Consider the following 27,151-nt stretch of genomic DNA (forward strand, 5'->3'; position numbering starts at 1 on the left):
GAGGCAGGCAGAACTCCAGAGTTTCAATGCGTGGATGAGACGATGGTGCAGGGAAGAGGGATTCAGCTTTGTAAGGAACTGGGGAAACTTTTTGGGAAAGGGGAGACTTTTCCGAAAGGATGGGGTCCACCTTAACCAGAGTGGAACCAAGCTGCTGGCACTAACTTTCAAAAAAGAGATAGAGCAGCTTTTAAACTAGAACAAGGGGGAAAGCTGACGGTCACTCAGCAGTGCATGGTTCGGAGAAATGTATCCTTGAAGGATACTAATGAAACAGGAGAGTTAGGGCATCCCAACAGAGGGGTTCCATTTAAAGCAAACATAGTCCATATGCCTATATGTAAAAAATCACCGAAGCTAATCATTTCCGAATTATCCCAAACAACTGAAAAGCAGGTTGTTAAAACAAACAAAATACACACTTTGAAATGTCTGTATGCCATTGCCAGAAGTCTAAGAAGTAAGATGGGAGAGTTAGAGTGTATAGCAGCAAATGATGAGATTGACATAATTGGCATCGCAGAGACTTGGTGGAAGGAGGATAACCAATGGGACAGTGCCATATCAGGGTACAAATTATATTGCAATGATAGGGAGGATCAACTTGGTGGGGGTGTGGCACTTTATGTCCAGGAAGGTATAGAGTCCAACAAGATAAAGATCATACAAAAGACTAAATGCTCAGTAGAATCTATATGGGTAGAAATCCCATGTGTGTTGGGTAAGAGTATAGTGATAGGAGAATACTACCGTCCACCTGGACAAAATGGTCAGATAGATGATGAAATGCTAAGAGAAATCAGGGAAGCAAACCAATTTGGCAGTGCAATAATGGGAGATTTCAATTACCCCAATATTGACTGGCTAAATGTAACATCGGGACTTGCTAGAGACATAAAGTTCCTACATGTAATAAATGATTGCTTCATGGAGCAATTGGTTCAGGAACCAACAAGAGAGGGAGCTATTTTAGATTTAATTCTTAGTGGAACACAGGATTTGGTGAGAGAGGTAACAGTGGTGGGGCCACTTGGCAACAGTGATCATAACATGATCAAATTTTAGGGGTGTGCATTCATTCCCTACGAATTGGCAATCCGCAACGTATAGGGCCATATTCGTTGTATTCTTGGGGAAGCGAAACGTATCGCGATTCCCCACGAATACAACGAATCTTCACCGAATTATTTGGCCATCTAAAGGAGCAAATTTAAACAAACCCCCCACCCTCCTGACCGCCCCCAAGACTTACCAAAACTCCCTGGTGGTCCAGCGGGGGGTCCAGGAACCATCTCCTGCACTTACATCCTCTGCTGCCGGTATTCAAAATGGTGCCAATAGCCTTTGCCCTACTATGTCACAGGGGCTACCAGTGCCATTGGTCAGCCCCTGTCACCAGGTAGAAGCACAAGATGTCGCCGGCCATCCATTGCTCCTTCCATGTGACAGGGGCTGACCAATGGCACTGGTAGCCCCTATGACATAGGAGGGCAAAGGCTAATGGCGCCATTTTGAATACCGGCAGCCGAGGGTGTGAGTGCAGGAGATGGCTCCCAGACTCCCCGCTGGACCACCAGGGAGTTTTGGTAAGTCTTGGGGGGGGGGGGGGTCAGGAGGGTAGGGGGTTGTAGTTAATTCAATTTTAGCCGGGGAACGAATATGCATTGTCAAGTTAAGTATAAAACATTGATAAAAGAGGCGAAGAGAGAATTTGAATGAATTTGGCCATTGAGGCAAAAACTGATAATAAATACTTTTTTAAATATATCCGAAGCAAGAAACCTGTGAGGGAGTCGGTTGGACCATTAGATGACCGAGGGCTTAAAGAGGCTCTTAGGGAAGATAAGGCCATTGCAGAAAGACTAAATGAATTCTTTGCCTCCATGTTTACTAATGAGGATGTTGGGGAGACACCAGTTCCAGAGATGGTTTTCAGGGGCGATGAGTCAGGCGAACTGAACGAAATCACTGTGAACCTGGAAGATGTAGTAGGCCAGATTGACAAAATAAAAAGTAGCAAATCACCTGGACAGGTTGGTATGCATCCTAGGGTACTGAAGGAACTCAAAAATGAAATTTCTGATCTATTAGTTAAAATTTGTAACCTATCATTAAAATCATCCATTGTACCTGAAGACTGGAGGGTAGCCAATGTAACCCCAATATTTAAAAAAGGCTCCAGGGGTGATCCGGGTAACTATAGACCAGTGAGCCTGACTTCAGTGCCGGGAAAAATAGTAGAAACTATTCTCAAGATCAAAATCGTAGAGCATATAGAAAGACATGGTTTAATGGAACACAGTCAACATGGATTTACCCAAGGGAAGTCTTGCCTAACAAATCTGCTTCATTTTTTTGAAGGGGTTAATAAACATGTGGATAAAGGTGAACCGGTAGATGTAGTGTATTTGGATTTTCAGAAGGCGTTTGACAAAGTCCCTCATGAGAGGCTTCTACGAAAACTAAAAAGTCATGGGATAGGAGGCGATGTCCTTTCGTGGATTACAAACTGGTTAAAAGACAGGAAACAGAGTAGGATTAAATGGTCAATTTTCTCAGTGGAACAGGGTAAACAGTGGAGTGCCTCAGGGATCTTTACTTGGACCAGTGCTTTTCAATTTATATATAAATGATCTGGAAAAGAATAAGAATAATGAGGTTATCAAATTTGCGGATGACACAAAATTATTCAGAGCAGTTAAATCACAAGCAGACTGTGATACATTACAGGAGGACCTTGCAAGACTGGAAGATTGGGCATCCAAATGGCAGATGAAATTTAATGTGGACAAGTGCAAGGTGTTGCATATAGGGAAAAATAACCCTTGCTGTAGTTACGCGATGTTAGGTTCCATATTAGGAGCTACCACCCATGAAAAAGATCTAGGCATCACAGTGGATAATACTTTAAAATCGTCGGCTCAGTGTGCTGCAGCAGTCAAAAAAGCAAACAGAATGTTAGGAATTATTAGGAAGGGAATGGTTAATAAAACGGAAAATGTAATAATGCCTCTATATCGCTCCATGGTGAGACCGCACCTTGAATGCTGTGTACAATTCTGGTCGCCGCATCTCAAAAAAGATATAGTTGCGATGGAGAAGGTACAGAGAAGAGCAACCAAAATGATAAAGGGAATGGAACAGCTCCCCTATGAGGAAAGGCTGAAGAGGTTAGGGCTGTTCAGCTTGGAGAAGAGACAGATGAGGGGGGATATGATAGAGGTGTTTAAAATCATGAGAGGTCTAGAATGGGTAGATGTGAATCGGTTTTTTACTCTTTCGAATAATAGAAAGACTAGGGGGCACTCCATGAAGTTAGCATGTGCCACATTTAAGACTAATCGGAGAAAATTATTTTTCACTCAACACACAATAAAGCTCTGGAATTTGTTGCCAGAGGATGTTGTTAGTGCAGTTAGTGTAGCTGGGTTCAAAAAGGTTTGGATAAGTTCTTGGAGGAGAAGTCCATTAACAGGTATTAATCAAGTTTACTTAGGGAATAGCCACTGCTATTAATTGCATCAGTAGCATGGGATCTTCTTAGTGTTTGGGTACTTGCCAGGTTCTTGTGGCCTGGTTTGGCCTCTGTTGGAAACAGGATGCTGGGCTTGATGGACCCTTGGTCTGACCCAGCATGGCAATTTCTTATATTCTTATGCTCTTATGTGGGTACTTGGCATATTTATTTATTTATTTATTTAACAGTTTTATATACCGAAGTTCTAGCAACAAAGTTACTAATCAATTCGGTTTACATTGTAACAATAAAATTGACAGAATGTAGAATAATGTCTTACAGAGAACAGGGAAAATTTAACTTGGAAAAATAAAATAAAATAACTTAATGAGAACAATAAATAACTTCAACGGAGCAAGGAGAGTACAATTTAAATAACAAAATAATTTAGGAGAATATATGTTTGGAATTGAATGAGTCGGGCCTGAGGTCGAATATTGAAAAGTTCAGAATAGTTATTGGGATTAGCATATGATGTGGAAAAAGAGATAGGGAAAAGAAATAAAATAATCAAGTAGATAAACTTTTAATATCTTTACCCCTGAATACTCAAAGTAAAAATCTGATCCATCTCAATGTCAATAGTCTGTTAGGGATGCACCCCAACCCAAAAACACAAAATATGAGGAAAAAAAGAACAACGGGGCCCTTATTGATGATTGTGAGCTGGCAGGATAGCAAGCTAATCAGATGTACACTGTAGTGTCTGAAAGGCTTCTCTCCCCTGGGGTACTTCCCCAGAACCTTACTTTGCACTGAGCAAGAGGCAAGCCTGGATTCATCTTTCATGAAAGGTTCAGGCTTCCCATGTTATTACTTCCCCAGCCTTACACTGCAGAAGGGGTTTTTACAACCTTTAAAGCAGGAGTCTATACTTGACTTTGGTTGAGAGGCTGAAGCAATCAAGAATGAGATACTGGATCCATTAAAAGGAAAGGGGAAGAAACCGTTTCCTTTCTCTGTTAGAATACTCTTTTTAAAGCTTAGTTTTGCTTAATTCAGCCTCTTAGGTGGGTGATCCACCCATGGAGTTCCTGAGCATGGATATCACTGGACGGAAAGTCTCTTGGTGACCCAGCTTCTTGCTCCTTTGTCCCCTATGTGCATAGCACATGTGGCTCGGCTATGGAGGGCAGGAAATAGCTGTCTATCTGCTTCCTTGGAGTCCAGATTCCTGCCTCTCCCTCTCTCTTGGCAATTGGCTCTCTCCAAGAGAAAAGCGGGTCACAGTGCTGCTACACTCTCTCCTCTCTCTTGGTTGAACAATAGCTGCCCCCCAAAGAAACGCAGTAAGCCTGCTTAGAGACTTTTGAGTATCTTCCCTTCTGTTATTGGCTGACGCAACAATGCTATATCCATCCTTACTCTGAAAACTTGACCTCAGAGGATGTTTTTTTTCCATTTTTTTCTCTTTATGTTGTCTTGTGCAGTTAATCCTGTAGAGCTGAATTTCTTCTGTCACCAGCACAAGTCAATTTGCCAGGTTTAAGGTAAAGCAGATGTTTTTCTCTCAGTTCAGAATAGAGAAAGGGAACAGTCCTTCACTTACTGAAAAGTCAATGAATACACTGTATAGTCCCAGCACTCACTCAGTAAACTCATGTGGGATGGAACACCCATTTATGGGGATTCTGCTACATATTTTTGTAATTTTTGTGAAAACTACAGCTTTCCAGCTTTGTAAGAGACTGGGAAAAATTTTCCTTTTTGCCCTATTGATTTTAATGGGCCAAGATGGCCACTGTGTTTGCCTTGGGAGGAAGGTAGAAGAAGGAAAACTCATGGCTACTCACTGGGGGGGGGGGGGGGAGTGGAGATCCAGGTGACATTTCTGATGACAGAGCTTCTGGAAACCCTAACATCAGCCAGAAGGAAGGAGATGATGGGAGGAGGTTCTTGGATTTTAAGTCTGCTGCAGTGGAGGAATTGATGAGCTGTGCCCCCCAGAAGCTGGGCCTTCCTGAAACTTGGGCAGGTGAAGATTCTGTCTCAGTGGCACACGCATGTTTATCTGCTGCTGCTGCTGCTGCTGCCCCTGAGAGCTTGCTGGGCTGTCTATCATCAAAGCCAGACAGCCACCCAAGCAGACACTGTTGACACTGGCTGAGTTATATGTTGGCAGGGGAGGACAGCAAGGATAGTGTAGGGCTGTCCTGGAAGAGGAGATGTCCTCACCAGTCAGCCATCTCTTCTCCAACCTCTTTAGCCTGTTCTATCCCCTTTATCATTTTGGTTGCCCTGCTCTGTACCTTTTCCAGTGTAACTATATCTTTTTTGAGATACAGTGACCAGAACTGTACAGTTAACTGTGGCCTCACCATGGAGCAATACAGAGGCATTATGACCACCATTTTATTTTCCATTCCTTTCGTAATAATTCTTAATATTATTTTTGCTTTTTTGATCACCTCTGCACACTGAACCAAGAATTTCAAAGTATTATCCATTATGATGCCCAGGTCCTTTTCCTGGGTGGTAGCACCTAGTATGGAACCTAACATTGTAGATTACTTTTCCCCATATGCATCACTTTACCCTTTTCCACATTAAATTTCATTGGACATTTAAGTCTTCCAGTCTTGCAAGGTTCTCTGGCAATTTTAACAACTTGGAATAATTTTGTGTCATTTGAAAATTTGATCATTTTACTTGTTCCCCTTTCCAGATCATTTGTAACTATATTAAAAAACACCAGTCTCAATACAGATTCTAGAGGCACTCCACTGTTTACCCTTCCCCATTGAGAAAACTGAAAATTTTGTCCCACTCTATTCCTTATCTTTTAACCAGTTTGCAATTCACAATAAGACATTGCCTCCTATCCCATGACTTTTTAATTTTCTCAGGAGTTTTAACTGGGACATTTTATCAAACACCTTCTGAAAATCCAAATACACTACATCCGCAATTATACACATGTTTATTAACACCTTCAAAAAATGTAGCAGATTGGTGAAGCAAGATTTCCCTTGTGTACCATTAAACCATATCTATATGCTCTGTGATTTTATTCTTTAGCATAGTTTCCATGATTTTTCCTGGCACTGAAGTCAGACTAACCAATCTATAGTTTCCCAGATCACCTCTGGAGCTCTTTTTAAAGATTGGGGTTACATTGGCCACCTTCCAGTCTTCTGGCATGATGGACAATTCCAATGATAGCTTACAAATTACCAATAACAGATCTGTAATTGCAGAGCTCTGGAGGGTGTATCATCTGGTCTGGGTGATTTGCTACTCTTTAGTTTGTCAATCTGCTTTATTATATCTTCTAGCTTCATAATAACTTGTATCAATTTTTCTTAATTAACACTTCTGAATACAGCTTCTGGCACAGGTATCTCCCCAACATTCTCTTCAGTAAACCCCAAAGCAAAGAATGAATTCAGTCTTTCTGCAATGGCCTTACCTTCCCTAAATGTCGCTTTAATCCCTCGATCCTGTCCAAATGACTCACTCACAGGCTTTGGATATATTTAACATTTTTTATTATGTGTTTTTCCTCTAAGGCCAGCTTCTGTTTACATTCTCTTTAGCCCACTTTATGTTTTATGTCTAACTTGCCAATGCTTATGCGTTTTCCTATTTACCTCAGATGAATCCTTTTACAATTTTTGAAAGAAGTTCTTTTGGCTAAAATAGCCTCTTTCACCTCACATGTTAACCATTCTGGCAGTTAAGAACATAAGAAGGAACATAAGAAAAATTCCATACTGGGTCAAACCAAGGGTCCATCAAGCCCAGCATCCTGTTTCCAACAGTGGCCAATCCAGGCCATAAGAACCTGGCAAGTACCCAAAAACTAAGTCTATTCCATGTTACCATTGCTAATGGCAGTGGCTATTCTCTAAGGGGCGGATTTTAAAAGCCCTGCGCTCGTAAATCCTTCCGGATTTACACGCACAGGGCCCTCGCGCGCCGGCGCGCCTATTTTGCATAGGCTGCCGGTGCGCGTAAAGCCCTGGGACGCACGTAAGTCCCGGGGCTTTCGAAAAGGGGCGGGAGGGGGCGTGTCCGGGGCATTCCCAAAATGACGTGGCGTGTCGGGGGCGGGCCCGGGGGCGTTGTGCTGGCCCGGGGGCGTGGTCGAGGCCTCCAGACCAGCAAAGTTAGGGGGGGTTTAGATAGGGCCGGGGGGTGGGTTAGGTAGGGGAAGGGAGGGGAAGGTGGGGGGAGGGCGAAGGAAAGTTCCCACCGAGGCCGCTCCGAAATTGGAGCGGCCTCGGAGGGAACAGGCAGCGCCGCTGGGCTCGGCATGCGCAGGTTGCACAAATGTGCACCCCCTTGCGCGTGCCGACCCCGGATTTTATAAGATATGCGCGGCTACGCGCGTATCTTATAAAATCCAGCATACTTTTGTTCGCGCCTGGTGAGCGAACAAAAGTACGTGATCGCGTATTTTTTAAAGATCTACCCCTAAGTGAACTTAATAGCAGGTAATGGACAAATATCGCGGTCCGGCGTTTTTGTCCTGTTTGATGTTTTCCTCTTTTTATAGCCATAAGGCACATCCAATACAGCAGACCACATGTGGGAACAGTGCACTAATTAAAGATACTTCTCTTCTACCTACCAGGTGATATATTCCTACTAGTAGAAACCCAATAGTGTTCTTTACAAACATATTGTAATATATGTTCCACACTGAAATCTGCAGATCAGTGGTTATAAATGTTTTAAATAAATAATAAATAAATAAATGTATGCTTTCTTTTAATGTGTGAGGATCCCTTTAACCTAATAGATTAAACCCACCACCAGTGTTGACGTCATCAGGAGTGGAGCTAAATGCCTGGGAAAAGGGTGACAGGATGATAAAATGGTCCCTTCATGCTGTTTCTGTTACTGCTACTCCAAAGGTACTAAAGCCAGGGCTAGTTAGATTCTCTTTCTTAATGTATACAGATTGATAATAGATTAGCAAGTTATCAAAAGACTTAAAAGAATAATATTTTTCAACTGGGGCTTTGGGGAACCCAAGGATTCTGTGAGCACTTCCGAAAGGTTCTGCACAGTTCCCCTTCAGCTCATTCTTACATTTGCTGTGGCAGAACCTACAGAACAATTGTTACCATCCAGTACACTGTGGATCAAAGTCAATAAGAATCATATAGGAGGTAATATTCAGCCTCTATCTTGCTGAGCTAGCTAGCCAGATAAATCTATCCTGCTAATTTAACATGGATATTCAGCAGCGCAGCTGCAGTGCTGAATATACACAGCTATCTAAAAGTTAGCCAGATAAATGTATCTGGCTAACTTTAGGATAGGTCTTTGGCACGACTAGTTAGCCAGATAACTTATCCGGTTAACTCAACTCATCCCAGCCCTCACTGCGCCCATCATTTAATTGGCTATTTATTATAAGTAATTATCCAGCTACGTTGTGGCCACTGATCCCGGGCAGATATTCAACCACCCCCACTTACTTAGATAAGTCAAAATTACCCAGCTATGTGGTGCTGAATATCTAAATTGTAATGCTGGACATCAACATATTTTCTGGTGACTGGAGCGGTAGCATGTGTCAGGTAGGGGAGGGGTGCGGCTCCACAGATAGCCATATTATAAAAGGCACATGTATACCTTCTGAGGGCTCCCATCCCCAAAACACACACCCACACACATATATATTGCCGAGGGAGACATATCACTCCTCCCCTCCCCAGATCAGATCACTGCTTGGGTTTTCTCAGATTTTCCTAGTGTAAAGGTTCCATAATCCAAAAAGAGATAAAAATCACTGAAACAGAATGCATTTCACTATCCCCATGTCTGAATGAGGACCACAGATGGTGATCCTTTTCACTTTATCCAGATAATAGATTCAGCCTTTGCTCTGGCACCTACTCCTGTATGTCTGTGTCTTTCTGGCCAGTATCCTACAACATCAGATACTGCGTGGAGACCTCAGTCCAAAGGGAAATAATTGAAGATGGGGGAGAAGAAGTTGCTGTTTCAAAAGGCAGTTGATAAAGTCCCTCATGAGAGACTCCTTAGGAAATTGAGAGGTCATGGGATAAGAACTAATGTCCTATTATGGACTGGTAACTGGATAAAAGTCAGGACACAGAGGGTAGGACTAAATGGTCAGTTTTCTGAATGTAGACCTAGGGGTCTCTATTGGTACATATGCCATTTAGCATATTCATAAATGATCTGGAGAAAGGAATGAAGAGTGAGGTGACCAGTTTTTCAGATGTCACAAAATTGTTTTGAGTCATTAAAACAGCAGTGGATTGTGAAGAAATGATGTTGTGAGACTAGGTATCTAAATGACAGATGTAATTTAATGTGGACAAGGGCAAAGAAATGCACGTAGGGAAAAATAATCCCAACTATGGGTACATAATGCTGGGTTCCTTGTTAGGAGTCACCACCCAGGAAAAGGATCTCAGAATCCTTGTGGATAATATCTTGAAATCTTCAGCTCAGTTTGAAGCAGCAGTCAAAAAGGCAAATAGAATGTTAGAAATTAATTGGAAAGGAATACAGAGTAAAACTGAGAATATCATAATGTACATGCATCAGGGGCAAACTGACAGAGATTTGGGCTCCTGGGCAATAAGGGTCATTGGCCCCTAAATACCCATTCAAGGCTAGGGGAAGGGCTAGGAGAGAGTGGGGACCCCATGGGTCCCCTACTGCTGTAGATCCTTGGGCAATGCCCTATTGCTCTAATGTTCAGTTCACCCCTGCCTTCATAGATCCATGGTGCAACTTCACCTTGAGTATTGTGTGTAGTTCTGATCACTCCATCTCAAAAAAGATATAGCATAGAAAAGGCAAAAATGAGAAAGGAGATGGAAAAATCCCTTATGGAGAAAGGCTAAACAGATTATGGCTCTTTAGCTTGGAAAAGAGACAACTGCAAGTGGATATGATTGAAATTTATAAAATCATGAGTGGGATGGAATGGGTAAATAGGGAATGGTTATTTATCCTTCCAAGCAACACTAGGACTAAGGGACACTCTATATTAGCAACTGGTAGATTTAAAGAAATCGAAAGAAAAAAATTGTTCATGCAGCGCACAATCAAGCATTGGAATAAGTCCATAAACAGTTATTAGCCAGGTAGATTTGGAAAAGCCAGCATTTATCTCTGGGAGTAAGATACAAGAAATAGATCAACTTTTGGGGTCTGACTGGTACTTGTGGGCTGGACTAGCCAGTGTCAGAGACAGAATGCTGGACTTGATGGTCTTTAGTCTGACCCAGCATGGCTCTTCTTATGTCTCCCCTGCAGGAAGCTGCTGCAGATACTCAGTGGTCAGTTGGGACAGCTCTGGATCTGCCTCACTGTCATCAGCATTCTCTATGTCACATTGCAAATCACAGGAGTTCTCCAGCAAAGCAGGTAGGATAAGTTTACAAGCGGCAAACGCATCAACATGTCATTGATTAAATGTTATCTATCATTCCTCAGTGAAAGGGACCTTTACAAACGCTGAGTGCAGTAGCATCTACATCCAGAGCACTAGTAGAGGTGTGCATTAACAACCTTATTTTATGAAATAAATGATTCATCAGTTATTACAATTTAGAGGGTAATTTTGAAAGTGATTTCTGTAGGTAAAGTAGTGCTTTATCCACAAAAATGATGCTTTAGAAAGTTTCATGACTGAAATGAGCATTAAATTATAGACATATACACTGTATATGCATGTATTTTATGTGCATAAGGGACAAGCATTCCAAGGAGTGGAATCTGGGAAGGGTTTCTTTTTATAAAAAGTATGCACATAAATTCTCTCAGAAAACTATGTGCACCAAATAGCAGGAGTAATTGTGTGCATATAGTTATGTCAAGATAGTTTTCAAAATGGGCTTACATATGTAAATCCAACAACACACCGGAGCACCACTTGCACTCTAAATAGTCAGCATACACAAAAGTGCAAGAAATAAGTAAGTTCATGGTGAAATGTTTGAACTGTCACATATGAAATTTTATTATGGCAACTCTTTAGTTTGAATACAATCTTTTACTGAAGATCCCCCAACACGGTCCCGTGTTTCGCCACCCAGCTGCTTCAGGGGGGGGAATTAGTTTTAACAGCAATCTGAAAATGCACAAGAATAAATAATGACCAGGAACAATATTGGTAATGAACAGACAATTGCCATTAGAGGTGCACTACTACAAATTAACATTATTCAACATTATATTATTGACATACCTGTATCAGTCTAACATAGTTTTGAATCGGAGTGCACCCGCGTCGGCTTGTCACTAGGTTTTTAAACGCTACTTTTGGGCGCATCAATAGCTAATCACATCAATAGCTAACCAGCTCTGTTATCCAATCGACGTCGGCCTGACGTGCCAACGTCATTGACCTTAAAAGGAGACTGCAGCGGGAACCCCCACTTGCGTCAAATTCGACTGACCCTCGCTATAGTTTATGGGATGTACTGTTGTATCTACCCTATGGAACACCCGCAGGACACTAGACCTCTATAGTTATAGAAAATGGTTCCACTCAAGCTCGCTATTAAGACCATGTGGAGCTACTGTATTTAGGCGGAAGATCCATCTTTGTTCTTGCCGCAAGAGGATCAGGGAAAAATCCCCTCCTCTTACCGGGGGCACAATAACATCAAGCACGAAAAAATCTAAGTCAGCCGTTGTGTGGGACTTTTCTAACCAGTGAGAAACTAATGGAGCATTTTCCTTCTTAGTGTTAATACTCGATCTGTGTTCGATAATGCGAGTTTTAATACTCCGTTGTGTCTTGCCCACATACAACAGTTTGCAGGGGCAAATGATGACGTATACTACCCCCGTTGAGTCACAGTCAGAGGTGCCACCTAATGTGTATGTATACTTTGTATTGGGATGTGTGAATTGTGTGATAGTAGAGGTGTGAATGCAGACTGAGCAGTGGCCACACGGTCTATGCCAGCCCTCATATGCTACTTTGCTGGGAATGCCTGCTGAATGCACTAATATGTCCCTCAAGTTTCTTCCCCTTCGGTAGGTGAACCTTAGATCTGAATTGAAAAATTTATCTAAGGCTAACGCCATCCAATGTTTATGTATGAGTTCAGAAATCATTTTACTCTGTGTGGAAAAAGGTAAGATACAATTCACTGTTGGATCATGATTTTGAGATTGTGGAAGAAATAAAAGGTCTCTGTTGTTATATAGGGCACGTTTAAATGCCCTCTTCAGAATCTTATAGGGATATCCTCTTTCCTGAAAGCGAACCATCATTTGCTGAGCTTGAATAATATATTCGGATGTGGAAGAACACAATCGCCGGAGTCTGAGGAACTGACCAGTAGATATATTATTTTTCAAGTGGTGAGGGTGAAAACTATCAAATGCCAAGAGGGTATTTCTATCAGTAGATTTTCGAAACAGAGAAGTGACAAATCTTGCATCCTGATAAGTGAGAGTAACATCCAAAAAATCTACTTGCTTATGATGTATGCAGAAGTTAAATTGCAAATTAGGGTTGCAGTGGTTAAGCCAATCAATAAACCCAAAAAATTGTATGTCTATTCCTAACCAAATGAGCAGCACATCATCAATATTCCGCAACCATTTGAAAATTAGAGGCCACCATTCAGATCCATAAATATACTGTTCTTCAAAGGCTGCAACATAAAGACAGGCTAGACTGGGGGCCATTGTGGCCCCCATAGCCGTGCCTTTAATTCGTTGAAAAAATTGGGACTGGAACTGAAAGTAGTTTCATGTGAGTGCCAATCTTGCCAACTGGACCAAAAAGGATGTAGGTACTCTTATTGGAGTTGTACGAGTGTCCAAAACATGTTCAATAACCAATAATGCCTCTTCTTGTGGTATGTTGGTATACAATGATATTATATCAAGTGTCACCAAGTAACATGGACCATTCGGGGGATCACAGTTATCCAGAAGAGTGATTAAGTGGGATGAATCTCGTATAGAACCTATACCAGATACTATAGAATGCCCTGGTGGCTTTACCAATGATTTATGAATTTTGGTACAGTATAGAAGGTCGGAATTATTGGATGTGTGGTGACCAGAAACTGAGACTCGCGGGGGGTTATGTATCGTGCATCGGTTGCCGCTTGTACAGCTGTTTTAATTAATTCTTTCAATTCCTCAGTCGGATCTTGTGCCAAGGGTCTGTAAAATTGTGGATCATTAATCTGTCACCAGCATTCAGTAGTATAGTCTTCGCTACTCATCAGGACAATACCCCCTCCCTTATTCGCCGGCTTGATTACAATACTAGTATCCTGTGACAAGGTTTTTAGGGCCTTGTTCTCTTGCTTATTCAAATTATAGTACATATATTGTCTTTTATGCTTAAGTGTGGAAATCTCATATCTTACCAAATTCTCAAAAACCACCAAGCTGGGGTCGAACGGACCCAGTGGGACCCATTTAGACCTAGGGTATACCACTGAGCGGTCTTGAAAAGGGGGGGAATCCTTGAAAAAAGCTTTGATCTTTAATGCCCTGAAAAAACGATAAAGATGTATTTGTATGTCAAATTCATCTGGCAAAACAGTGGGAACATAGGATAAACCCTTACTGAGCGTCTTAAGTTCAATCGAACTGAGTGTCCTAGATGATAAGTTGAAAACTATATTATTCCCAGTCACTGCCATGGGTCCTGTGGTTGTCGGGTAGATCGTGTTATCCTCTGCGATTGTTGAAAAGTTTGTTGACCTCTTGGCCTGGGATTTCTTGCATTCCGCAGTATTGGAACTGGTTCTAAAAAAGATAAGCCCGATGAGGTAGGTACTGTAGATGAGGCTCCGCCCCCACTTCCCATGTGTGTTTCTCGATTGACACTTCTTGCTGGAGCTTGTTCTTCGCCTGAACTGTCGTCCGATGATGACTAGGCAAATGCCACTTGTCTTTTGTTGGTCCGTTTTGTTGATTGCCATGTGTAAACGTAGCCCTGTTTATAATCGTATTCGTCTCTCAAGAATTTCTTGTGTTTGAGACTCTTCAAATGGCTGGTGAAATTGGTTAAGTTTTCTTTGAATTCTGCCAGCTGTTGGTCAAATTGTTCAATGGGGGCACTGGTCTTAATGGCTTCCAACTGACCAGTAAGTTCTTCCTTTAGAGGAGTAATCAAGGCTTTAGATGTCTCAATGATGAGGACCATTAGGTCAAATGAGCATTTGTTAAGAATTTGTGTCCATCTAGTCATAAAGTCTTTGTTCTCAACGTGAAGGCGGGGTTCCTTCTGTACTCTAAGGCCTCTCGGGATCCGTCTAACTCGGCAGTATTCTATCAATGTAGATGTGTGGAGTTCAGCACGGGTTATACGTTTCTGGAGGTTGATAACATCAATCCAGGATACAGCAGGGGTAAACGCTGCAGTTTCTTCAAAGAATGGAATGTCGGTGATTACAGCATTGAACGCCTCATCAGAATAGCTGAATGTTAAGTCGTCTGACTCGGTACCCATTTATCAAACTCCTCCAAATGGGAGGTAGATCCAACAACACACCAGAGCACCACTTGCACTCTAAATAGTCAGCATACACAAAAGTGCAAGAAATAAGTAAGTTCCTGGTGAAATGTTTGAACTGTCACATATGAAATTTTATTTCGGCAACTCCTTAGTTTGAATACAATCTTTTACTGAAGATCCCCCAACATGGTCCCGTGTTTCGCCACCCGGCTGCTTCGGGGGGGAATTAGTTTTAACAGCAATCTGAAAATGCACAAGAATAAATAATGACCAGGAACAATATTGGTACTGAACAGACAATTGCCATTAGAGGTGCACTACAAATTAACATTATTCAACATTATATTATTGACATACCTGTATCAGTCTAACATAGTTTTGAATCGGAGTGCACCCGCATCGGCTTGTCACTAGGTTTTTAAACGCTACTTTTGGGTGCGAAAATCACATCAATAGCTAACCATCTCTGTTACCCAATCGACGTGTGGTGGCATGCAAATATCAGAGGGTCAAAATCTATCTTAAAAATTGGTGGCTCCGGTATTGAGAGGGGCTGTAGTCATGGTTTGAATTGAGGTGAATGTTGCCTCTGGGGTTTCCAAATCGAGGATAGGAAGCACCACATGCAGCTATGGCCCTGCTAGAACTCAGGACTTTGCAGGCATGGAACTGGCTCTGGCCTGGAATCTGTGAGTGCCAGGAGAAGTGCTGTAAGGGATGGGGAGGCAGGAGCAGGTCTAGAAAAAAAAAAGTGCCTGGGCTCAGGGAGTGCAGAACCCTGAAGTGATCCAAACCTGTGGAGGAGGGGAAATCACAAACTGAAAGGTGAACTGAACCTGCCAAGGAAGGAAAGATAACATGCTGATGAGTGATGGGAATCATTGAAGGGATGAGTGAACCAAGGCTGAAGAGGAGGGCAGCTGGTTAAGGAGGGGAAGATAGTTAAGGAGGGGTGAGGAGGAACCTGCATGGAGCGGCAGTTACTATCCTTAACAGAAACATGGAGGTAACCTGCACGGAGCGGCAGTTACTACCATAGGAAACTTGCTGGGCAGACTAGATGGACCATTTGGTCTTTTTCTGCCATCAGTACTATGTGTCTATGTATATATATATGCTGAGGAATGAAGAGATTGAGAAGATGAACTGGGAGGAGAATAGAGAAGGGCAGGTCAGTGGAAAATGAAGAGCAGAATAGGCTAAGGGGATGCAGGGAGTGGAGCGGGAAGAGGGGTAGTAAACCATCTCCCTCAAATATAAAATTAGCAGCAGGTTTCTTCACCACTGTTCATTCCTACCACATTCAGTAAATCTATTTCTCCTCCTTCTCCCTCTTCCCATGTGCTATTTCACTCTCTCACTCATTGGAGGTATTGTAGGGGAGAGAAAACTAGGGAGGATTTGGGAGCATTTGATGTTTCTTCCATGAGGGTTGGCTGAGGTTTGGGCACTGAAAGGGGGGAGGGCAGCAGTTCAGCCTCTCAAGCCTGCACCCCTTTTCAGCTCGACAGCAGCTGAGTTTCCAGAGGCTATCTCTGTCCTCTCTGTTGGAATTGGAAGGGCAATGGATCTTCTGCTGATGGTGGTAGTGCTGGGGTGGCTGCCACATTCTTGTTAGTGGCATATCCCTGCAAGCTGGTATTCTCAGGGGTGGCCGCCACATTCTCATCAGAGGTAATCTCTTGAGAGGTGATATTTTCAGGGGTAACTGCCTCAGTGGTACTGGACTTAAGGGCAGTTCTTTTTTGGGTGGTAAGCAGAGAGGCTATGGTAGGGATGCTAGGACCTTGGCCCCCAGAGGTAAGGGTGAATTTTGGGGTAGAGAACTTTGCAGCTGCTGAGGTGTTGATAGCAGCTGCAGATGAAGGGGGGCCGCAGAGGAGGAACAGTCAGGATGACAGATTTGTTAACTTGCTTTGCCTTAGGGCATATAGTACGGGTTGCCAAATCTCCCTGCACAGAAAGCACCTCATCTCCTCTGTGCTGTAGTAGATGGCATACAGGGCCCACTCATGAGGGAAGATGAAAAAAAGCCCTCTACCTTCCCTGAGGCAGCTTCATAGTCACCTGCTGACTATTGGACTATTGGACAGGACATGGTGTATAGTACTGTTCTTGCACATCAGGGGTATCTTGATGATGGGAGAGCAGACCTCCCCCCAGGGTTCGCAGGAAATCCATTAACACTGCCTCAGGTATATAGAGTGGTAGGTTTGATAGTACCACCCTGGTTTTGGGGACATCCAGAGGCTTGATTGGCATTAAGACCCCCTCCACTACTGTGCCATTTGTTATGAATCAGAAGGTGGACCCCTGTTCCAAGGTAGAGTCAGCGCTACCTAAAAGGAAACAATCCCCTTAGGTTTCTACCGTCGAAGGGCGAGGCCGAATACTGTAGCTGTTGAATGAAGACTTCACCCTGGAAGCTCGTGATCCCCCCAGGAGAAGCCCGTAGGGACCCGGCCGCTGGGACTTAGAAGACTCCCCTGAAGACTGAAGAAAGGTCTGGACGCAGGTGCCTCCTGCGGGTTGTGGGTTCCAGATGGCTGGCGCCTCCAGCATGTCGTAGTAGTCTTGAAGAAGGAGTCACAGAGTAGTCCAGAGCCGGTCTGCGGGTTCGATTCACAAGAAGGGTCGAAATCCAGTCCGGGATCAAATCAGGAGAAGGGTCCGAAGCCAGTCCAGGAGAAATTAGGAGAAGGGTCGCAAGCCATACCAGGATCAAGCCACGGAAACACAAACACTGGTCCAGAGGTCAGAAGCCAAGAGTCAATCCAACGGAGCAGGGAAGCAGAGCGGGATGAAGAACCAGGAACAAGAAGCTCAGGACTAAACCCAGCCAGGAACCTTGATACCAAGGCAAGGTCTGAGGATCAGACCTTGCCTTAAGTACAGGAAGTCAGGAGAGGAGTCTCAGGAGGAGCCATGACTATTTCCTGTCATGGCTCCTTTAAGAATTCTTATCAGCTGCGCACACAGCTCTAGTAGAGGCAGAGGGGGAGGAACTGACCTGGCCGAGGAACCATGCAGCCGAGCCTGGCCGCGGCAGTGGCAGCAGGAGAAAACCAAAGAGGGCTGCCTGCTACCGCAGGAGCCCTTGCCAACACCCAATGCCTCGGGTATGTTATATTCGCCGCGACCGCCAACCCAACCCTGGTTGCGGCCCACCGTGGCCGGCGACCATGACACCGCGGCCAGCGGTGCTAACAGTACCCCCTCTTTTAGGCCTCACCCTAGAAGGCTTGGGTTTACCAGGGTGTTTGGAGTAAAAGTCCTTGAGAAGAGACTTATCCAGTATATTCTTAGCAGGCTCCCAGGAATTCTCCTCAGGTCCAAATCCTTCCCACGCTAGGAGGTATTCCCAGGTGTTGCCCCGTCTCCGGACATCCAGAACGTCATGTACTTGATATATGGTTTCGTCCACTGCTCTATGTTGCACCATTTCGGGAGTTTTCTGGGTAGGCCAAGTGAGGACCAACGGCTTTAGAAGGGACACATGGAAGGAGTTGTGGATTCTCAATGTGGCGGGCAATCGAAGTTGGTAGGTTACTAGACCTAATTGTCGCAGCATCGGAAAAGGTCCAATGTAGCGAGGGGCCAATCGCATGGAAGGAACTCTCAAACGGATGTGCCGGGTGCTGAGCCACACCTTTTCCCCTGGATAGAACTGGGGAGCCCATCGTCGATGTTGGTCGGCAAATCTCTTTGCAGAGTGAGCTGCTTTACGTAACATCTGTTGAGTATGGACCCAAAGCTGTTTCAGCTGTGCAGCAGTTAGCTGAGCCGCAGGCAAAGGAACAGGCAGCAGTACAGCCAAGGGTGGCCTGAGCTGACGATCAAAGACAATCTGAAAGGGAGATGCCCCCATCGAGGTGCCGGCATGCGAATTGTGGGAGAATTCAGCCCAGGAAAGAAATGATGCCCAATCATCCTGTCGAGAGTTGACATAAAGCCGTAGAAATTGTTTTAACATTCGATTCGTACGTTCCGCCTGACCATTAGCCTGAGGATGGAACGCTGTGGTAAAGTCCAGAGAAATACGAAGCTTCTTGCAGAGGTAGAGCCAGTTTCGAACCATGAACTGAGGACCATGGTCTGAGGTGATGTGTTAAGGCAATCCATGAAGACTGAAATTGTGAAGCATGAATAATTGAGCCAGCCGAGGAGCAGACGGGAGGAAGGGCAGCGGGATAAACTGGGCCATTTTAGAAAAGCGATCTACCACTACCCATATCACAGTGTTGCCTTCAGATGGTGGAAGTTCCACAATGAAGTCTGTGGAGATATGTGTCCATGGTTTCGTGGGAGCTGGCAACGGTTAAAAAGACCCCAAGTTTTTCCTGTAGGAATTTTATGTTGAGCGCAAGTTGGGCATAGGTCTACATAAGCTCGTATATCCTTACGCATCTCAGGCCACCAATAGTATTGTTGGAGGAGTGTTTGAGTTCGAACTCATGCGGGATGTCCGGCTAACTGGAAATCGTGACCCCCCAAGCCAATACTTTATTACAGAGTCTTTTAGGCACCACTGTTTTACCCGGTGGAACCGTGAATGTTGCAGAGAGAATAATGCGAGCCGGGTCAATAATACGTTGTACGGGCTCTTCAGTATCGTCGGTGGAGAAGGATCGGGATAAGGCGTCAGCCTTAATGTTCTTATTGGCTGGTCGGTAGCGTAGTTAAAAATTAAAACGTGTGAAAAAGAGGGCCCAATGAGCCTGACGTGGCTTCAAACATTGAACTTGCTGAAGATATATCAAGTTTTTATGGTCCGTGAAGACTGTTATGCGGTGTTGTGCTCCCTCCAACCACTGCCGCCACTCCTCAAATGCCAGCTTAATGGCGAGAAGCTCCTTATCCCAGATGTAGTAATTGCATTCTGCCGGAGAAAATTTCTTGGAGAAATACAAGCAAGGATGAGATATTCCCGATGTGTTGGTCTGAATTAAGACGGCTCCAACTCCCTCTGCTGTTGCAGCCACTTCTACAATAAATAGAAATCTGGGATCAGGATGTCGAAGACATGGTTGTAACAATACAAAGAATAAAAGAATCCACTGGTCAGGATACAAATGATTCCGACAAAAAATAAAGAATCCCGTATAAGTTGAGCGGCGGGGACGCTCAAAGAGACCTCATAATAGATGTCAACTATTTAAGCTGACATGTAAAGCTTATAATGGCTCAAGCTTTTCTTTGCTTGTAATCATCGGTCTCTATGAGCATGTGATGCTCCTGCAATAGGTAGCTATCTCACGGCACAGTCAGTCTCTATTAGTACTCTGATATAGAGTCTCTTGATATACTTAACTTGCGATTTTCGTGTCCGTAGACAAACCAGTGTTGTTAGTACAAGTGTAATCCGACGCTGTTCCGACACGGCGTGTTTCGGAGGAAACCCTCCTTCCTCAGGGGCTCGGATGTCACTAATGCCGGTTTTTCACATTGCTGCAATAAAGTAAATATAGACAAGACAGTGCCAAGATACCCGCAAATTTTAGGCTAGCATGAAGGATGGAAGAAAGCACTTACTTTGTGGAAGGCAAGTTATGCGGCTGTATTATAGCGTCTCAAATGGTTCTGTAAAGCAAAGTGTGCAGGTTGATAAAATATCTACTTTAAGTTGAAATGAACAAAGAAATACCTTGTCCCCATAGAATACTGACTTCCAGTGATGCTGAACTAGCATTCATGGAGCCGTGCAAGACGTCTGTCAGCGGCCGGCGCGATGCAAACGCTGGCTTTTAAAGGGGAAAAGGGCGCCAAAACAGTGTCTAAGTCCTGAAATGGGCATATACGTCACTGACGGGCGCCATTTTAGATCTGAACTATCCAAAAAAGGGAAGTGACGTCATCGGACGCCATCTTATAAATTTCTCGACTTCAGGATACCCCCATATCTATCCATATATGGGCTTATGCGTCACTAAGTTCGCCATCTTGGCTGAAGAGGAATCGGTGATAACATAAAATCCCAAAAAGATACAGTTAAATCAAAATGTACCACTCGATCCTTTCATTTAGACCATGTGGTTCCACAGATTTAAGACGGTATATCCACTGTTGTTCTTTCAAATTTAACATTGAAATTCTGTCCCCACCTCGCCATGATTGTACAACCTGCTCTATAATTAACCATTTAAGCTGTTCAAACGTGTGTTGATGAGTAACACAGTGTTGCACCATGGGAGCCTTGAGGTCCTGGTTCTTGATCCGACTTTTATGTTCAATGAGGCGTATTCTGATTTTGCGCTTGGTCCGACCTACATATATTTTGTTGCACGGGCATATCAGTCCATATATGACAAAATCTGAATTACAATGGACAAGATGTCGCCGTGTGATTCGCACCTGCATGTTAGTGTCTAACCATTCAATGCCTGTAATCGCCTGAACACAAAAACTGCAATTGCCACATTGTATCTGGCCAGGAGGACCTGTGGTTTGATCGAGCTGTTGAGTAGCCCGAACCACCTGTTGTTTAATATTAGTGCCCCGGCTGTATGCAAACATCGGCTGGTTGCAAAAGATGGGGTGGGGACTTAGGACATGCCAGTTACGTTGTATAGATTGTCTGATTCGTTGGGTGAGATCAGTGTGTTCCAACACACACACTAGTTGTGACGTCTGTGTCTTACTCTTGTAGTGTAACAGGGATTCCCGTGGGGAGAATTTGGCTCTTTTATATGCTCTCTTAATTGTAGTGCTTGGGTATCCCCTGTCTCGAAATCTATCACCCAGGATGGCACTTTGTTGTATGAAATCTTGTTGATCAGAGACATGGTTGTTGCAGGAAGGAGTTCTTGAGCGCTTGGAAAGCTTCTTCAGCCTCTATGGGCCAAGCCTTGATGTTTGCCCCCTTATGAGTCAGAGCAGTGAGAGGTGCAGCTAGTTTAGAAAAGTTCTGAATAAAACTACGATAGTAGTTCGCAAATCCAAGAAAGCGTTGAAGTGCATGTAATCTATTAGGCTGGGGCCATTCTTGGAACTTGGAGAGGTCCATCTGAAAACCCTGTTAAGAGATAATATACTCCAGGAAGGGTAGTGATTCTCGTTCAAAAATGCATTTTTCAATCTTGTCATACAGCCTGTTTTCTCTTAGGCATTGTAAAACCTGAATGACATGTTGCCGGTGTGACTGTAGATTGGGAGAAAATATTAGAATGTCGACTAAATAGACCACTAAGCAGATATAAAGTAGATCTCGAATTATTTCATTAATGAGGTGTTGAAATACTGCAGGAGCATTGGTCAATCTGAATGGCATAACTAGATATTCATAATGGCCATCTCTAGTATTAAAAGCCGTTTTCCATTCATCACCTTCACAAATCCTGATCAGGTTATATGCTCCTCGGAGATCTAATTTGGAAAATACCCGGGCTCCTTGTAAATGATCAAAGAGTTCAGCAATTAGAGGTAATGGGTAGCGGTCTTTTATGGTGATGGCATTGAGTCCACGGAAATCGATACATGGACGCAGAGTCCCATCTTTTTTCCCCACGAAGAAGAAACCGGCTCCGGCTGGAGATGTAGATCATCGAATGAACCCCCTTCTGTAGATTCTCTTGAATGTATTTGGTCATGGCGTGGGTCTCCGAGGCGGATAATGGGTAGACCCTACCCCGATGTGGAGTCGCTCCCAGAACCAGATTAATGGCACAATCAAACTCCCGATGTGGAGGCAAGGTATCAGCGGCTGTTTTGGAGAAAACGTCAGCAAACTGACCATACTGAGACAGCAAACCCTCAAGAAGAGTAGTATAGATATAACTGTCAGTGGGAGTAGTTCCTTTAAGGCAGGTTTCTTGGCATGCTGAACCCCATTGAAGAAGCTTTAAAGACGTCCAGTCAAACTGAGGAGTATGATGTTGTAACCAGGGGATGCCCAAAACCATGGGATGTATGGCTCTCTGGATGACGTAAAATGAGATCCATTCCAAATGATTGGGTGCAATGTGACAAACCAGTGGAACAGTTTGATGAGTTATTCTCCCCAGCAGGGGATATTCATGGATGGAAGATAGAATCAATGGCTTTGAGCAAGGATGAAGCAGAATGTGTAGTTGTTCCACTACATCTTGGAGGATGAAGCTCCCTCCAGACCCCGAATCTACTAAAGCCAGTGTAGAAAATCGGAGACCTCTGAGAACCAAGGAGACCTGTAGAGTGAGTGGGGGAGCTAGAGAAGTGGTGCCTAGGGTTAATCCCCCACAGGAACCTAGGCTTGGGAGTTTCCCGGACGTGTTGGGCAACGAACTATGAGATGACCCGCTCCTCCACAATACAGACAGAGACCTGCCCGGCGGCATCTTTGCCGTTCCTCCGGAGAGAGGGGACCACGCCCTAATTGCATAGGTTCTTCGACAGTCCCTTCAGTAGTGGACATAGTTCGCGGAACAGAGGCGACCAGGGGAGAGGAGGTAGTAACCGCCATGGGCCTTCTTGTGTTAGATCCCTCGCGAGCTCTTTCTTGTAGTCGACGATCGATGCGGGATACCAAGTCCACAACAGAGTCCAATGATTGAGGTAACTCTCAGGCTGCCATCTTGTCCTTTATTCTGGATGACAGGCCCTCCAAATATATAGATCGTACAATTCTCCTCCCAGTGGAGTTCAGATGCCAGCGTTCTAAATTCAATGGTATAGTCCGCCAGTGGTCGACTTCCTTGCTGAAGTTGAAGAAGCTTGGAGCCAGTGACCACCTGTTTCCACGGGTCATCAAATACTAGGGATGTGCAGAGCAAAATTTTATGTTCATATTTTTTATGTCCGAAAGGGGGTCCCACTTGCGGCCAATATGGACATAAAAAAAATCCAATGAGTTGGGTATATGTACATATGTGCAAAAAAAAAAATTAAACCCCCTCACCCTCCTTAATCCCCCCCCCAGACTTACCACAACTCCCTGGTGATCGAGCGAGGAGTGAGGACGTCATTTCTGCAATCCTTGGCGAGAAGCATGTGACGTCGGTGGCACGTCGAGTGACGCGGCGTCACGTGATTCCCGGCTCGTTCGCGCCGGACGGCTCGTTCGGCCCAAAAAGAACTTTTGGCCAGCTTGGGGGGGCCTCCTGACCCCCTCAAGCTGGCCAAAAGTTCTTTTTGGGCCGAACGAGCCGTCCGGCGCGAACTTGCCGGGAATCACGTGACGTCGGCGTCACGTGATTCCCGGCTTGTTCGCGCCGAACGAGCCGTCCGGCGCGAACTTGCCGGGAATCACGTGACGTCGCGTCTGAGTGACGCGGCGCCACGTGATTCCCGGCTCGTTCGCGCCGGACGGCTCGTTCGGCCCAAAAAGAACTTTTGGCCAGCTTGGGGGGGTCAGGAGGCCCCCCCAAGCTGGCCAAAAGTTCTTTTTGGGCCGAACGAGCCGTCCGGCGCGAACGAGCCGGGAATCACGTGACGCCAGCGTCACTCGACGTGCCGCCGACGTCACATGCTTCTCGCCAACGTTGAAGAGATTTTTCTTGGAAGTTTTATTATTTCCTGAACATGAAATTCCAGATATAAGCTATTGCTATTTCTTACCCAAGAAAAACTCCAATATAAACGTTATGGAGTTACCTTTTCAAGGAAATTTAACAAATTTCTTGGAGGATTCAAATAATCCTATAATAGATAGGGGTATTTTGTTAGTATCCTTTATAAGTTTTTCAGACCTGAATAAGGTCATGAAAAAATATTTTTCAATATATCCCATAGTATTTCATGAGAATCCTGTTAAGATATTCCCAGACCTCTCATTTACTACACAGCTTAGAAGAAAACAATTTCTGACCCATCAACAGGATGTCTTAAATCTAGGTTACACATATAGTTTGAGATTTCCCTGTAAATGTGTATTAAGGAAAGAACAAGATGTTTATATTTTTTTCTCACCAGACCAGTTAAAATTATTTGTTGATCAGAGGAAATTAACCACCTCCTCCCCACTAACAGAAGAAGTTTAAAGTAATTTGGAGTACTCATTGTGTTTCATGTTTGTTTAGTAATGGTTTAGTATTTCTCCCAATAATATTACTGCGCCTCTAGTAAGGTTGACAAAAGTACATTTTTTCCAATTGTTTTGTATAAAGTAATAAGAGAGAAAAGGGAATTTAACCCTATATCTTGTTGTTTTAGTTAGTAATGATGTTCTAATAATGTAAAAGTTTGAAAATCAAATAACATATAAATTAAAAAAAAAAAAAAAAAAAAAAAAAAAAGTTCAATTTTTGGGGAGGAGTGGTTTACAGTCTGTGCTGCCTCCTTCTCTCTCTCTCTCCTCCTCCTTCCCTGGCTGGGGGGTAAGTTACGGTGTTTTGTAGAGATGTGAATCGTGTCCTCGATCGTCTTAACGATCGATTTCGGCTGGGAGGGGGAGGGAATCGTATTGTTGCCGTTTGGGTGTTTAAAGTATCGTGAAAATCGTTAAAATCGTGAGCCGGCACACTAAAACACCCTAAAACCCACCCCCGACCCTTTAAATTAAATCCCCCACCCTCCCGAACCCCCCCAAAATGCCTTAAATTACCTGAGGGTCCAGCGGGGGTCCGGAACGGCCTCCTGAAATCGAATCGTGTTGTCTTCAGCTGGCGCCATTTTGCGCCGCCATTTTGCAAAATGCGCCGCCATTTTCCGTACGGAAAAACGATTCGCGGCAGGAGATCGCTCCCAGACCCCCGCTGGACCCCCAGGGACTTTTGGCCAGCTTGGGGGGGGCCTCCTGACCCCCACAAGACTTGCCAAAAGTCCAGCGGGGGTCCGGAACGACCTCCTGCAGTCGAATCGTGTTGGTCTATGGCCGGCGCCATTTTGCGCCGCCATTTTGCAAAATGGCGGCGCAAAATGGCGCCGGCTGAAGACAACACGATTCGATTTCAGGAGGCCGTTCCGGACCCCCGCTGGACCCCCAGGTAATTTAAGGCATTTTGGGGGGGGTTCGGGAGGGTGGGGGATTTAATTTAAAGGGTCGGGGGTGGGTTTTAGGGTGTTTTAGTGTGCCGGTTTTCCCGCCCTCCCCCTTCCCCTCCCCCTTCCCCCGATTTACGATTTTTTGACGATAAATCGGGGGAATTGTTATTGTATCGTGGTCCTAACGATTTTTGACGATTTAAAATATATTGGACGATATTTTAAATCGTCAAAAAACGATTCACATCCCTAGTGTTTTGTTTTCAGTCTTTTTCCGTTTAGGTTTTCTTCAGCGGCTTGGTGCCACGTAGAAGCCGGTGGTGCCGGCCTCTCCACGGTGTCGGCTACCTCCCTGCGGCCCCGAGACAAGCCTTCCCCGGGGCCGCTGCAGCAGGGAGGGGAGATTCCCCTGCTGCCGTCCAGGGCGTTTCAGCGGGTAGTGCAGGCCGGTTTTGGCCCCCCCGCGGCACCTCCTCGTTTCTTGGGCCCCCCCCCCGCGGTGCAGCTTCGGCTTTGGTAGAGGATCCCCCTGCTCTTCCGGACCCTGCTCAGCCGGACGCTCAATCGGAGGGTGACGACCCGTTAGCGCTCCGCATTTTCCAGAGGGAGGAGTTGGATGACCTCATACCTCAGTTCCTCCTAGAGCTGGACCTGGACCCACCGCAAGAACCAGCAGCTCCAGTTCCCCAGCCATCGCCATGTCTTCCAAAAAGGGGGATCCAGTCCTAGCCGCACTCCGGCCGCGGTCCCGGGCGTTCCCCACACACGACTCTTTCTTGCAGCTCCTGGCTAGGGAATGGGACACTCCTGAGGCCTCTTTAAAGGTCAGCTGAGCAATGGAAAAGTTGTATCCGCTCCCTGAGGATTTCCTGGAGCTCATCAAGGTGCCAAAGGTGGACTCGGCGGTATCGGCGGTCACCAAGAGGACGACTATCCCGGTGACAGGGGGCACGGCATTGCGGGACACTCAGGACCGCAAGCTGGAGATCTTCCTCAAAAGAGTCTTTGAAGTCTCAGCTCTAGGGATGCGAGCGGTCATGTGTAGCTCGCTCGCGCAGAGGGCCAGTCTTCGCTGGGCTCAGCAACTAGGGATGTGAATCGTTTTTTGACGATTTAAAATATCGTCCAATATATTTTAAATCATCAAAAATCATTAGAGGCGATATTTAATAGGAATTCCCCCGATTTATCGTCAAAAATCGTAAATCGGGGGAAGGGGGAAGGGGGAGGGGAAGGGGGAGGGCGGGAAAATCAGCACACTAAAACATCCCTAAAACCCACCCCGACCCTTTAAAATAAATCCCCCA

The 27,151-nt window shown here is 44.8% G+C and overlaps 1 protein-coding gene across 1 annotated transcript in view; it reads left to right on the forward strand.

Moving 5' to 3' along the window:
• Positions 1 to 27,151, forward strand: part of LOC115099495 — a 132,505-nt gene that overhangs the window by 52,715 nt on the left and 52,639 nt on the right. Inside the window, exon 2 of the mRNA XM_029617170.1 lies at positions 10,766 to 10,876. Within this exon, the coding sequence (XP_029473030.1) occupies positions 10,766 to 10,876 (111 nt within the window). The remainder of the gene's footprint in view (positions 1 to 10,765; positions 10,877 to 27,151) is intronic.

Source organism: Rhinatrema bivittatum, chromosome 9 (genome assembly GCF_901001135.1).
Source record: "Rhinatrema bivittatum chromosome 9, aRhiBiv1.1, whole genome shotgun sequence".
In the NCBI taxonomy this organism is placed as follows: domain Eukaryota; kingdom Metazoa; phylum Chordata; class Amphibia; order Gymnophiona; family Rhinatrematidae; genus Rhinatrema; species Rhinatrema bivittatum.